This window comes from Hipposideros armiger, unplaced genomic scaffold, assembly GCF_001890085.2.
Source record: "Hipposideros armiger isolate ML-2016 unplaced genomic scaffold, ASM189008v1 scaffold_107, whole genome shotgun sequence".
Lineage (NCBI taxonomy): Eukaryota > Metazoa > Chordata > Mammalia > Chiroptera > Hipposideridae > Hipposideros > Hipposideros armiger.
The window spans coordinates 648,804-662,360 of NW_017731457.1; the positions used below are offsets into that span (position 1 = coordinate 648,804).

At 41.4% G+C, this 13,557-nt stretch overlaps 1 protein-coding gene across 3 annotated transcripts in view; it reads left to right on the forward strand.

Moving 5' to 3' along the window:
* Positions 1–13,557, forward strand: part of LOC109385016 (general transcription factor II-I repeat domain-containing protein 2) — a 394,301-nt gene that overhangs the window by 335,226 nt on the left and 45,518 nt on the right. For 2 of the 3 annotated variants that reach the window (XM_019646848.1, XM_019646849.1), the window contains exons 2-3: positions 3,636–3,739; positions 13,028–13,166. In XM_019646848.1, the coding sequence (XP_019502393.1) occupies positions 3,641–3,739; positions 13,028–13,166 (238 nt within the window). In that variant the 5' untranslated portion in view covers positions 3,636–3,640. Of the gene's footprint in view, positions 1–3,635; positions 3,740–13,027; positions 13,167–13,557 lie in introns of those variants that run through there. The other variant, XM_019646850.1, reaches the window with a different exon arrangement.

Below are 13,557 nucleotides of genomic sequence, written 5' to 3' on the forward strand. Positions count from 1 at the left end.
GAGCTCTTAACCAACTGAGCCACTCGGCCGGCCCTGATTTCTAAAAATACAGACAAGAAATTGGAGTGAAAACTCTAGGTTTGTCAATGGATATATTTTGCATAAAATAAAAATAATTTCAAGTTGTGCCTTTCATGTGAAATTATTTAATCTGAATTCTTTATTTAAAATTTTTTTTTTTATTTTATTGGGGAATTGGGGAAGGGGAACAGCCAAGTTGTTGTTCTTCTATCTTAGTTGTGGGAGTGCAGCTAGCTCAGCTCCAAGTCCAGGCACCATCCAGCCGCCCGTCGGCAGCTCGCGGCCGCTCAGCTCAAGGTGCCATGTTCAATCTTAGTTGCAGGTGGGCATAGCCCACCATCCCACGTGGGAGTCGAACCGGAAAACTTGTTGCTAAGAGCGCACGCTCTAACCACTGAGCCATCCGGCAGCCCGTCGGCAGCTCAGAGCAGCTCAGCTCAAGGTGCTGTGTTCAATCTTAGTTGCAGGTGAGTGTAGTCCACCATCCCATGTGGGAGTCGAACTGGCAACCTTGTTGTTAGGAGCACGTGCTCTCACCAGTTGAGCCATCCTGCCACTTGTTGGCAGCTCAGTGGCAGCTCATCTCAGCGCAGCTCACTGGCCCATGTGGGAATCCAACCGGCGACCCTGTTGCTCAGAGCTCGCACTCTTAACCAACTGAGCCACTTGGCCTACCCCTGAAGCAGGATTTTTTGGTGTGTGTGATTGTGTGTGTACCAGGATCGTGGTCTCGTGGAACCAAAGAATGGAGACACAGACCAGAGAGGTAAAATTGCAGAAAAGGACAGTTTATTAGAAGAAAAACTACATTTCAAAGAAATAGAAGCAGGCCCAAGCAGTAGAGAATGGCTCAAGGGCCATTATTAGAAGAGAAAGCACACTCCAAAGTGTTGGGAGCGGGCCGAGCAAAAGGAACTCAAAAGGCCTAATCTGAATTCTTGATGAAACATTCTAGATACTGATTTTCCCAAAAGGAATTACATGTATTGACATACAATTTTTTTAAAACAGAAATGTACAAATTATTAGGAATATGAAAATTAAAACTACAAAGTGGTAATACTACTTACCTGTTAGAATGCCTAAAGTCGTTTGTTTGTTTGTTTGTTTGTTTGTTTTTTAAAGCTGACAATACCATGTGTTGAAAAAGATGCAAAGCAACTGGAATTCTCATGTATTAGTGGTAGGAACACAAAATGGTACAGCCACTTTGGAAAAACAGTTTGGTACTTTCTTCTACAGCTAAAAACAAAATCTTAAGATACGACCCAGCAATCCCACGTTTAGGTATTGACAAAGAGAAATGAAAATTTTGGTTGACACAAAAGCCTATGTGTGAATGGTCATAGTGACTTTATTCATAATCATCAAAAAAACTGCAAACAACCCAAAAGTTCTCTAAGTGGCAAAAAGATAAACTGTGTTACATTCCTGCAATGGAATACTCGGTAATAAAAAGAATAAACTGATACACCAAACAACACAGCATGGGATTCCACTTATATGACATTCTGGATTAGGCAAAACAACAGGGACAGAAATCAGATGAGTTATGACCAGAGATTGGGGTTCAGGGTATGGATTGACTACAAAGGGGTATGGAGGAATTTGGGGGGTGATGGAACTTTCTGTCCTATACCTTGATTTTAGTGTTGCTTACAGACTTTATATTTGTTAAAACATATAAAACTGTACACTAATAAAGGTGAACTTACTATATGTAAATTTTGCCTTAATTAAAAAAAAATGTTATGACATGAATAGGTATTTCATCTTTAGTAATCAAAGAAATGAAACATAATCCTAATGAGAATCTAGTTTACATCACTTGGAAGGATTTTTATGATAACTTGTTCCTTTAATTAAAAGGAAGAGTGAATAATCCTTTGATTGCTTTTTGATCTGCTTCATCGAGAGACCTCTGAGCTTAAAAGTTGTTTGAAGGACACACAACGCCATGTCCTAGTGATGGTTTTTTCATTTCACAAATCACCCACATGGAAACATTTTATAATGTATCCCCCAGGCACTTGAGTGAAGGGAACACTATTACTAATTTCACCTGTAAGGCAGGGTGAACTGGGACTGTCCTGGTCCAGGATGTGTGGTGTCTCTAATCATGGGGCACCTGCCCTCACAAGGTCCTTTATCTAGACTCCAAGTGGTCTTCAGTTTGCTTGTCCCTCCAGTGTGGTCCCAGCCCCTGCTCCACCATGAATCGTGTACAACCCTGAGCAGGCTTCCTCCCCATTCTGGGTTTTGCCGATGGACATATTTTGCCCAAAATAAAAGTCATTTCAAGTTGTGCCTTTCATGTGAAATTATTTAATCTGAATTCTTGATGAGACATTCTAGATACTAATTTTCCTAAAAGGAATTACATAGTATTGACCATACAATTTTTAAAAACAGAAATGTACAAGTCATTAGGAATATGAAAATTAAAACTACAAAGTGATAATACTACTCACCTGTTAGAATGGCTAAAGGATGTGTGAGTATTAAACTGGGTGTTCAGAAAAGTACTGGCACCTAGTATGTGTTCGCTGAGTGTTAATTTCCTTTTTCTCTATCCAACCTCCTTTGATTTCCTTTGATTTTTAAAAACAGCTTTATTGAGATAAAATTTACATGCCACACAATTCACCCATTAAAGTATACAATTCAATGGCTTTTAGTGTATTCCCAGAGTTGAGCAATAATCACCACAGTCAGTTTTGGAATATTTTCATCACCCCAATAAGAAACAGGTACAGACCTGTTAGCTACCTCATCCTTCAGCCCTAAGCCACCACTGATCTTTCTGCCCATATAGATTTCCTTATTCTGGATATTTCATATGGATATGAGGCAGGATAGCTAGTCTAGGAAATTGACAACCCCTCCAGGGTACAACATGAGGTGCCTCACTGGCTACACAAGTAACAAGTGACTGTATTTGGCACCTGCAGCTGGAGAAAAACAAGAACCATTTTCATCCAGCTAGGCAGATCCCTATGACCAGCACCTGATTTTTAGCTAATTATAATGTCATTATAATCTCATTTGCATTGTAGTTACTACGACTCCTGTCATGCAGCTGACACCATGACAGTTCCATGGAAACCAAATAAGGAAGAAAAAGCAAGAAATTTTCTAATTCTAACTTGATTTAGAGTTCAGCAAAATTTGGAAAAGAAGGAAGGGATTTTCTCTTCCCATCTTTAATATACAAACCCACTTATCCCTTTTTTCTGTGTATGTGAAATGGAAAGTGGTGTTCCTTTGGATACCACATGCTGGCACTGCCATGCTGAAATCTGACAAAACATCATTGGGTCAGTAAGGTTCATTTTCTTCCCTTCCTCATTTGGGAAGTAGTCAACATGCTTCTCGCATAACACTTGAATTTATTTTATGAGGAGGTGACATGAAAAATACACTATGTGAAAGTTAGCATTACCATACAGAGATCTCGGGCAAGTCATTTAATGTCTTTAAATGTCAATTTCTTCAACTCTAAAGGAAGGTTTGATGTAGGACTTCTGTGAGGACCCTCACAACTCTAAATGTGTATGTAGAAGGACACCATGGGTTTCTACCACACTCACGTCCTTCTTTCTTCTCTTGCACAGGAATCATGGCCCAAGTAGCAATGTCTACCCTGCCAGTGGAAGATGAGGAGTCTTCAGAGAGCAGGATGGTGGTGACGTTCCTCATGTCTGCTCTCGAGTCCATGGTGAGTCGGTCTACAGTTCTGTAAAATGTCCCATGGTTGGACCACTGTCAGAATAACAGAACTGAAACATTTCACTGTCATTTTTAATGTTCAACTTAAGTTTTACATCCTATCTGTGTAAGCGTACCCTTCTTTATAGAGGAGAATGGGCTTGTCAGAGGATTTTTTTAAATTATCTTTTTTTGTTGTTTTTCTTACATGATGGATATAATGAAATTGATCTAAGCATTCCAGATCTGAAAATGTAGCGAAGGCCCCTGTGTTACCTTGTTTGAGAATATTTTTTTGTCTAAATTCAAAGGTAAATTAACAACCCACTTATATGCATCTGTTTACATCCAAATATAAACTTTACCTTGAGGGGAAAAATTGGATGACAGATTTACGTAACCTCAAAGTCTCTAATCGCAAGATACTTATTGATTAAAAAGGGAAAATCAGTAACTTTATAAAAGTGGAGAAACCTGACAGTCATTCCCTTAATCAAGTGGGACAGATTAACATCACATGCCTCCTGACAGGATGCCCTGAGAAGGAGCAGTACCATTTCTGTGACATTCCCACCAAAGTGCATAACCTGAATCTAATGAGGAAACATCAGACAAACCCACACTAAGGGACATTCCACAACATCACTGGACTGGACTTATATAAATGTCAGTATCATGAAAGACAAAGAAAGACTGGAGAACTGTTCCAGATGGAAAGAAACTGAAGAGACATGACCCCACATAGAAACTGTAACCCTAGGGGCGGCTGATTGGCTCAGATGGTTAGAGCGCCGGGCTCATAACACCAAGGTTGTTGGTTCAATTTTCACGTGGGCCAGTGAGCTAGCTGCGCCCTCCACAACTAGATTGAAACAACTACTTGACTTGGAGCTGATGGGTCCTGGAAAAACACACTATTCCCCAATAAAGTTTAAAATAAATTTTTTAAAAAAAGAAAGTGTAACCCTGAATTGGATCCTTGACCAGAAAACACACACACAGAGAGAGAGAGATGTATTTATTTTTATTTTTCTATAAAGAGCATTACTGGGTTAACTGACAAAGTACCAAATACACACATAACTCACTCACATACACACATGTGTGCACACACATACACATCATATTTCAACTGTAGAAAACCAAATATAAAGAGAAATTTTGAAAGCAACCTATGATGGTAAAATGAATAATGGCCACCAATGATGTCCATGACCTCATCCCTGGGCCTGTGAATGTTACTTTCTTTGGCAAAAAGAACTCTACAGATGTGGTTAAGTGAAGGCACTTAAGATGGAGAGATAATCCTAGATGATCTGGGGGTAACTAAAACTTTTTTAAAAAATAACTTAGGATAAGTTTTATTTTTTATTTATTTATTTTTTTTAAGATTTTTATTGGGGAATTGGGGGAATGGGAACAGCGCTGGGGAATTGGGGGAAGGGGAACAGACAAGTTGCTGTCCTTTTGTTCTTCAGTCTAGTTGTGGCGGACCTTGCTTCACTNGGGAGCAGGGCCTAGGCCGCCGCCACACGCCGCCCCCCGCGTCCTCGCCGTCCCGGCTGCTGCCCTCGGCCTTTGGCCGCTCCGCAGTGGCCCAGCCCTCGGACCCCGCGGTCAGGCGGTCGCTGCCCACTAACGGGGACCTCAGGTGCGTACTCCGCCCCCGCCGCCATTAAGAGCGGGTGCTTTTCTTGGCACTTTCTCCTCCCACGGCCTGGCGAAAGGGAGGCTTGGTGAGGCCGCCCGCCAAGGCGCACGAGGGAAGCACCCCTTTCCTTGCCGGCTCAGCGGACCCCCGAATCCGGTTGCCCGCGGGCAGGGCCCCAAGAGTGGGGGTGGGGCAGGGAAGCCCGGCCGTGTGGGCAACGGTCGCACGCACGGAACGCGCATCCTTCTCCTTTCTGATTGGCTGGGCGGGGCGATGGGGGCGGATGCTGCGGACTCGGGGCTCGCTGGGGTCCGGTGCGCGTGAGGTCACGCTCCGCCTGGCGGACACGGGCTCTCGGCGCTGTGTGCGGAGTGCCTGATTGGTTAGGTGAGGCCGCCGCAGTTGCCTGGTAACTGCGCCCGGCTCCTCCGCGGAGGTTCCCCAACAACGTCCCTCACGTGCGTTACCGAGTAGCCTTTGGCTTCGGTTTTGTCGCGGTTGCTGGCAGCTATGCAGCCTCCTGCAGCTTTTTGGCAGAAAACCGATACAGAGACCCTAAGAAGAGCTTCTGGCTTGGGATTGCAGTCCAAACTATTATGGTTTAGAAATAAGGGTGGGGGGAGAGACTCACATGGTTGTATTTTGCGGCCTTCAAACCCAAGCTTTGCTGTTTAATAACAGCTTTATTGAGATANCTGCCTCACCCGGGAAGAGCGCAATGATAATACCAACATGGGCCAGTGAAGCGACATCCTCCACAATTAGACTGAAGAATAAAAGGACAGCAACTTGTCTGTTCCCCTTCCCCAATTCCCCAATGTTGTTCCCCTCCCCCAATTCCCCAATGTTGTTCCCCTCCCCCAATTCCCCAATGTTGTTCCCCTCCCCCAATTCCCCAGTAAAAAATAATCTTAAAAAAAAAATACTTATTTTACTCCTTCCCAAAGGAAAGGGAAAAAATTTGTCTTCAGGACTTGTTAGGTGTAATTTTCGGATAATAACCATTGCACTCCTCTTTCCCTTTATTAGCTATGAGACTTTCAGAACCTTCTATATGCCAATATGTATGTGTTGAGTACATGGGAGCCTTAGCATACCTGGCCGTATGTGAGGGACACTCTAAGGTATCAAAACCTACACCTTACATAATGTTTATCTCTACCATTGCAGGTCATCTACCACATACTAAGTTAGCAAGTTTGCATTTCCTAGAATCAAGAAAGGAAAAAAAATAATCATTTAAAAGAATGATTAATATTTTGGAAAATTAATAGTTATTTGTGGAAAATTTGGATGTTTAGGAGAAATCTAATGAAGATAAATAGCACTTATAATCCTACTACCCTGGAAGAGCTATAATAAATATTTTTGGTTATCTAGTCTCACAAAAAAAAAAAAAAAAAAAGAAAGGAAAAAAACCAGGAAAACTTAATCGGAGGGTAGATAACAGACATAGATACATCTACATAGATATATAGATGTCCCCAAAGATGGCAGAGGAGCTACATACATATATATATATAACTTTACTGCAGAACAAATGTATATCCATCTAAGATTTTATATTTATTTTCATAGGTAGATTATATATATGTGTGTGTGTGTGTGTGTGTGTGTGTGTATATATACATGAGAGAGAGAGATTGATTGAGTGATTCAAATTGACTTCTAAAACCAAAATTTAGGGTCTCTACTATCAAGAAGAGAAATTTAACAATGAAGCAATCTTTAAAATATGGTGAGTATGTACTTGATAAAGAAGAAAGATATTTTCAGTTCATTAGTGTCAGCTACCAATTGGGATTTCTAATTGTTGAAATTTAATTACAGGTTTTTAAAAAGTTTCATAGGTACATGCTAATTTTTCATATATAGGGCTATTCATATTTTCTATTTCTTCTTATACCCATTTCAGTAAATATTTTTAATTTGTTCATTTCATCTAAGTTGTCAAATTTGTTGGCATAAAATGGTTTATACTAGTTCCTTTATAATTTTAATCTGTCTGTATTGATGTCTCTACTTTTGTTTCTGATATTGATAATTTGTATTTCTTTTTTTCTTGATAAATCTTGCAAGGAATTAATCTATTTTACTTATCTTTCCAATCAGCCAACCTTTGGCTTTGTGATTTTCTCTGTTTATCTGTTTTCTTTGTCAGTTCTTTCTTTTTTTTTTTTTTAAGATTTTTATTGGAGAATTGGGGGATGGGAACAATGCTGGGGAATTGGGGGAAGAGGAACAGACAAGTTGCTGTCATTTTGTTCTTCAGTCTGTCTAGTTGTGGAGGACATTGCTTCACTGGCCCAAGTTGGCACCATCATTGCGCTCTTCCCAGGCGAGGCAGATCAGTCGCCAGCTTCTGGACGGCCGCTCACGGCGGCTGCTGGCTACACACAGCAGCCCATGGCAACCAACCAGCCATCGCTGGCGACTCACGGCAGCCCAGCTCCAGGTTGAGCTGTTGTTCAGCATCTTAGCTGTGGAGGGCAGTGTCACTGGCCCCCATGTGGGATCCAAACCGGGGCCCTCTGGCGTCCCAAGCCAGCTTTTAACCAATGTGCCACTCGGCCGGCCCCCCAATAAAATCTTTTTTAAAAAAAGAAAAGGAAAGTCAAGAAACAGGTTTAGGGGAGAGAACAGATGGTTAGATGCAGAGATGGTCTGGGGGATATTCTCTCGGTAGCTGCCTTTTTTGCAAAGACCCGGAAGAAATGAGTCAAGCCAGTTTCTGGGGGCAGAGTGTTCAAAGCCATGAGAACAAGTTTGTTATTTTCAAGGAACATCAGGGAGTCCAGTGACACAGGAGCGGAGTGAGGAAAGGAAAAGTGGTCAGAGGTGACGTTCAAGAGGCACCTAGCAGTCAGATCACATAGAGCTCTGGACAGCGTTCCTCAGTGTGGTGGGAAGCCACTGGAAGGTTTTGAGTGCAGGGACGATGTGCAGCCATGGTGTCTGTGTGAACAAAAGCAGTAAACATGGAATGAGTGGAAGCAGGGAGATAGTTAGTGAGCTGTGGCTGTGGTTCGGGTAGAAAATTTCTGTGTCCTGGTCTAGGGTAAGAATGGGGGAGGACGGAAGAAGTGATGGGACTAGAAAGATCTGTTGAAGGTAGAATTCATAGGAGTTACTGATGAATTGATGTAAGCTATGAAGTTTTCTTGAGAGGAAATCAAGAAGGTTTTGGGTTTTTTTATCACATAAAATTTACTGTTTTGACCGTTTCTAAGTGTACAGTTCAGTGGCTTTAAGTATCTCACATTGTTGTGCAACCATTGCCGACATCCCTCTCCAGAGTTTCTTCATCTTCCTAAACTGGAGTGCTGCACCATTAAATAATTACTCCCTCTTCGTTCCTGCCCTAAGCTTCTGGAAACCAAGAAGTTTTGGGGGTTTTTAAATACATTTTTATTTAGGAATACTTTTAAGATTTACAGAAAAGTGGGAGAGTATAGAGAGTTTCTATATACTCTTCACCCATAACTTATATAACCACGGTACGTTGTACATAATTATGATACATTTTTCAAAATGAATAGGCCACTATTGGTACATTGCTATTAACTAACTCCAGACTTTATTCAAATTTCATCAGTTCTTTTCTATTCCAGGATCCACCCCGTGGTACCATGTTGCTTGTAGTCATCATGTCTCCCCAGGCTCCTTTGACCTGGGACACTTTCTCAGTCTTCCCTTGTTTTACATAACCTTGACAATTTTGAAGAGTACTGGTCAGACATTTTATCAAATCTCCTTTAATTTGGGTTTCTCTAAGGTTTTCCTCTTGTCTAGACTGAGTTTATGGGTTTTTGGAAAGAAGACCAAAGAGGTGAAGTGCCCCTCTCATCACTTTGTATTGGGGTGCATGCCGTCAGCATGTCTAATCACTGGTAAGGTTCACCTTGATCACCCGGCCAAGGTGGCGTGATGATAAATTTTACGTGTCAACTTCACTGGGCCACAGGGTGCCCAGATAGCTGGTTAAACAGTATTTGGGGGTATGCCTGTGAGGGTGTTTTTGGAAGAGATGAGCATTTCAATTGGTGAGCTGAGTAAAGCAGATGGCTCTCCCAGTGCAGCTGGGCATCATCCAATCCACTGAGGGCTCACATAGAACAAAAAGATGGAGGAAGGTTGAAATTGTTCTCTGCCTTCCTGCTGAGCTGGGTCATGGATCTTCTGCCTCGGTGCTCCTGGTTCTCAGGCCTTCAGACTTGGACTGGAATCTATGCCATCAGTTCTCCAGCTCTCAGGCCTTTGAGCTACACCACCAGCTTTCCTGGGTCTCTAGCTTGCAGACAGCACATGGTGGGACTTCTCAGCCAATCACAGCCAATTCCTTATAATAAACCTCATATTATATGTATATAATCTCCTATCAGTTCTGTTTCTCTGGAGAACCCTGACTTATACAGGTAGCATCTGCCACACTTCTCTATTGTCAAGTTACTATTTTTCCCTCCCCATGTCTTATTCTGGAGAAATGAGTCACTAAGTCCAGCCCACAAATAATGTGCTCAGTGCTTGTAATAGTAAGGTGACATGGCCTCTGTCACAGTGCGGGTGGGAGTGCTAGCCTCTCTGAAATGCTATCATAATAAGTTTCAGGAACCTTAAAAAAATTTATACCCTTTGACTCAGGTGTTCACTTGTTTGATTCCACCGCACAGAAATAATCAAACATGCACAGAAATACTAATGTTCTTAGACGTTTATCAGTATTATTTGTCATAGGAAAAAACTTCAGTAATGTCATGATTAAATTGGCATATAAGGATTACATTGGGCCCAGCTGAATCATCCAGGACAGAATATTAGATATTTATTCAAAAATCATGTTTTTCAGGATTAAAAATACTCAAAAATAAGTAAATAAAGCAGAATGCCCACCTACGATACAGTAGTACAATTCTAGTTTTGTTCTTAAAAATTATATATCTGTGTGCATATTTCAAAACATGAGTAGTGGTTAATTCTGGGTAATGAAGTTACAGAGGATTTATCTTTTTTTTCTGTGCACTGTTCTGTATCTGCTAAAATTTTTATAATATACATATTTCATAATGAGAAAAAATGCTTTTAAAAAGATTTTTTCTACTGATGATGACCAAAGTAAGGCTAACAATCGGTAACTTCACCTGCTACCAGAGTCTATATGTAGATTAACTGCTGAATTTTGGGCTCATTTGACACAGATTTGCTGTGAAGTCAGGGGGGGCAGGGTCTGAGCTTCTGGGCTCCCGTCTTGCACTGGCCCCTTCCATGGCCTTGGGAGAGTCCCAGCACTATGTGCACAGATGTTCCAGTAAAATTTGCTAGAATAAGGTATTTTCACCACATCAGTTAAGGTTACTGTCTCCTCCTCTGACTTTGTCTCTGCCACAGCCCCTCCACTAGTTTCCTGTGGTTGCTGTAACACATGACACAAACTTAGTGGCTTTAAAGAACACACATTTATTATCTGACAGTTCCGGAAGTCAGAAGACAGAAAATGGGTTTTATAAGGCTAGAATCAAGGTGTCAGCAGGACTGCATTGCTTCTGGAGGCTACCAAGGATAAGCTATGCCTGGCCTTTCCCAGCTTCTAGAAGCCACCCACATTCCTTGGCTTGTGGCACCTTCCAGCAAGGGCACTGCTCTGCCCTCTGATGCCATTGTCACACCTCCTTCTTCTGCGTCCCTCTTTTCCTTACCAGGACCCTTGTGATTATATTGGGCTCTCATTATTCCAAGAAAATCTTCCCATCTCAAGATCCTAAATGTAGTCACATCTGCAAAGTCCCTTTTGCCATATAAGGTAACACATTTACAGGCTCTAGGGATTAGGATATGGACGTCGTTATGGGGCCATTATTCTGCCGACCGTAATCCACCATGTCAGATGACGTTGGAGTGGACATGGTATCTTTGGGGTCTCAAGAAGGGGACGCTGGCTGGGCATACATTTAGTGTTTGTTTAGTGGTAAGTATTATGTGGTTTGCTGTTATTTTTGTGTCCGGGTAAGTTATTGCTAGTTATTGCTGCACTAGACATCCCAGGGTAGGAATGGTTTCTAGGAATATTCCTGCAGCCCACTGCGTCAACTCATCTGGTAACATGACATCAAGGGGCAAAGCCTGAGGTCATACTGTATCCAGAAGTATCTGGGAAGAAGAGGCGAAACAAGGTTTTCAATGTACAGAGCCAGAAGCTAGTCTTTGGAAAATTCTTCCAACCTTTAAGTTGGTAAAATTGTAAACAGAAGATTTGCTTTTGATTGATGCCTTGTCAAAACAGAAGTTCCCTCTGGTCAAGAATATACTCAATAATGTGGCAATATGCTGTTATAAACGAACATTCTTTGAAATTTTTGAAAGGAATTACACAAAGTAGAATGTATCAGGACACTTGTCTGTAGGGCATAAACCTGTAGCACTATAATGAACAACAAATGTGGCTGTAAATGAGTCTTCATGTTTTCTACATCCCTACCATAAATACTAATAATAAAAATGTAATCCACCATGTTGGAGGAAATATTAAATTATTAAAATATTTAAAAATTATTGTCACAGGAAGAGGCAGTCAGAGAGTCTGCAGCCAAAATACCATAAACATCATAAAGCCCAGAGAAGAACATAGGAAAAAAAGATTCTACACCCATTTCCAATGTAGTGGGGAGGGTTCCCACACCAACAAGCAATTCTCTGACACCAGCTGGGTGTCCTACAATTAAATTCAGTTCTGACACTATCTTTCCAGACATAGCATCCAATCCCATAGGTTATGGGCTCAGCCCCATAAGACTGCCCCCACTTCAGATGCCAATTGTAAGTCAAGGTTGTCACCTATGCCTCTGATCTATGGGCTAAAAATGGGGGTTCCTACAACCCCCTCCTTGAATCAATTAATTTGCTAGAGTGGCTCACAGAATTCAGAGAAACATTTTACTTATTAGATTCCTGGTTTATTATAAAGGGATGCAACTCAGAACAGCCAGATGGAAGAGGTGCATAGGACAAGGAATGGAGAAAAGGCAGGGAGATTCCATGCCCTCTCCATGCACCCCACTTTCTCCAAATCATGTGTTCATAAACCTAGAAGTTCCCCTACCCCATCCTTTTGGGTTTCTATGAAGGCTTCATTACATAGATGTGATTGATTAAATCATTGGCCATTAGTGATGGAATTCAACCCCCTGCCCTTCTCTCCTCCCCAAAGGTCAGGAGGTAGGGCTGGAAATTCCAACCTTCTAATCACCAGGTTGGTTCTCCTGGCAATCAGCCCCTATCCTTAGGTGTGGTCCAAAAATCAACTTCTTTAACATAATGAAAGGCACTTTTATTGCTCTCTTCACTTAGGAAATTCCAAGGATTTTAGGAGCTCTGTGCCAGGAACAGTGCAGAACACCAAATATATATTTCTTATTATTATAAGTCACAATATCACAGGTGGTTAATAAAAATACATTCTTCTCAGGGTTTTATGATGTTTTTGGTATTTGTTTGATAAATTTTTGTGGGATTTTTTGGTGGTTTTTCTCATTCTAAATAAATTTTCATGTGTATACCTAATTTTATATTCTTTTCTTAAAGCAGAACTTTCAGGCCCCACAAAATCTGGATTTGCCCTTGTATATAACACTTTATTCTTTATTTCTATTTCAGTGTAAAGAACTGGCCAAGTCCAAGGCAGAAGTGGCCTGCATCGCAGTGTATGAAACAGATGTGTTTGTCGTCGGAACTGAGAAAGGACATGCTTTTGTCAATGCCAGGACGGATTTGCAGAAGGATTTTGCAGAATACTGTACGTGTTAGTAATTTTATCCTTGTATTGATAAGTCTTAAAATATTTACAGGCAATTCTTATGTAATGTTTTCTTCTGCGATATAAGCATTATCCTAAAAATGGATCTGACACACCTTTGGCACACGAGTGAATATTTACTTAACTCTGGTGAGTCCAACAAACATGGCCAGTGTATTTCGTACTGTATCCTCAACAAGGCTCTTGTTTTATAGACTAAATTTGAAGCACGTAGAATAAATTATCTTTGAAACCTAAAATAAACTCACATTAAAAAAAATACTTAGGGCTGGCCAAGTGGCGCATTGGTTAAGAATTGGCTTGGGACGCCAGCTCTGAGCAGCAGGACCCTGGTTTGGATCTCACATTAGGGCCAGTGATGCTGCGCCCT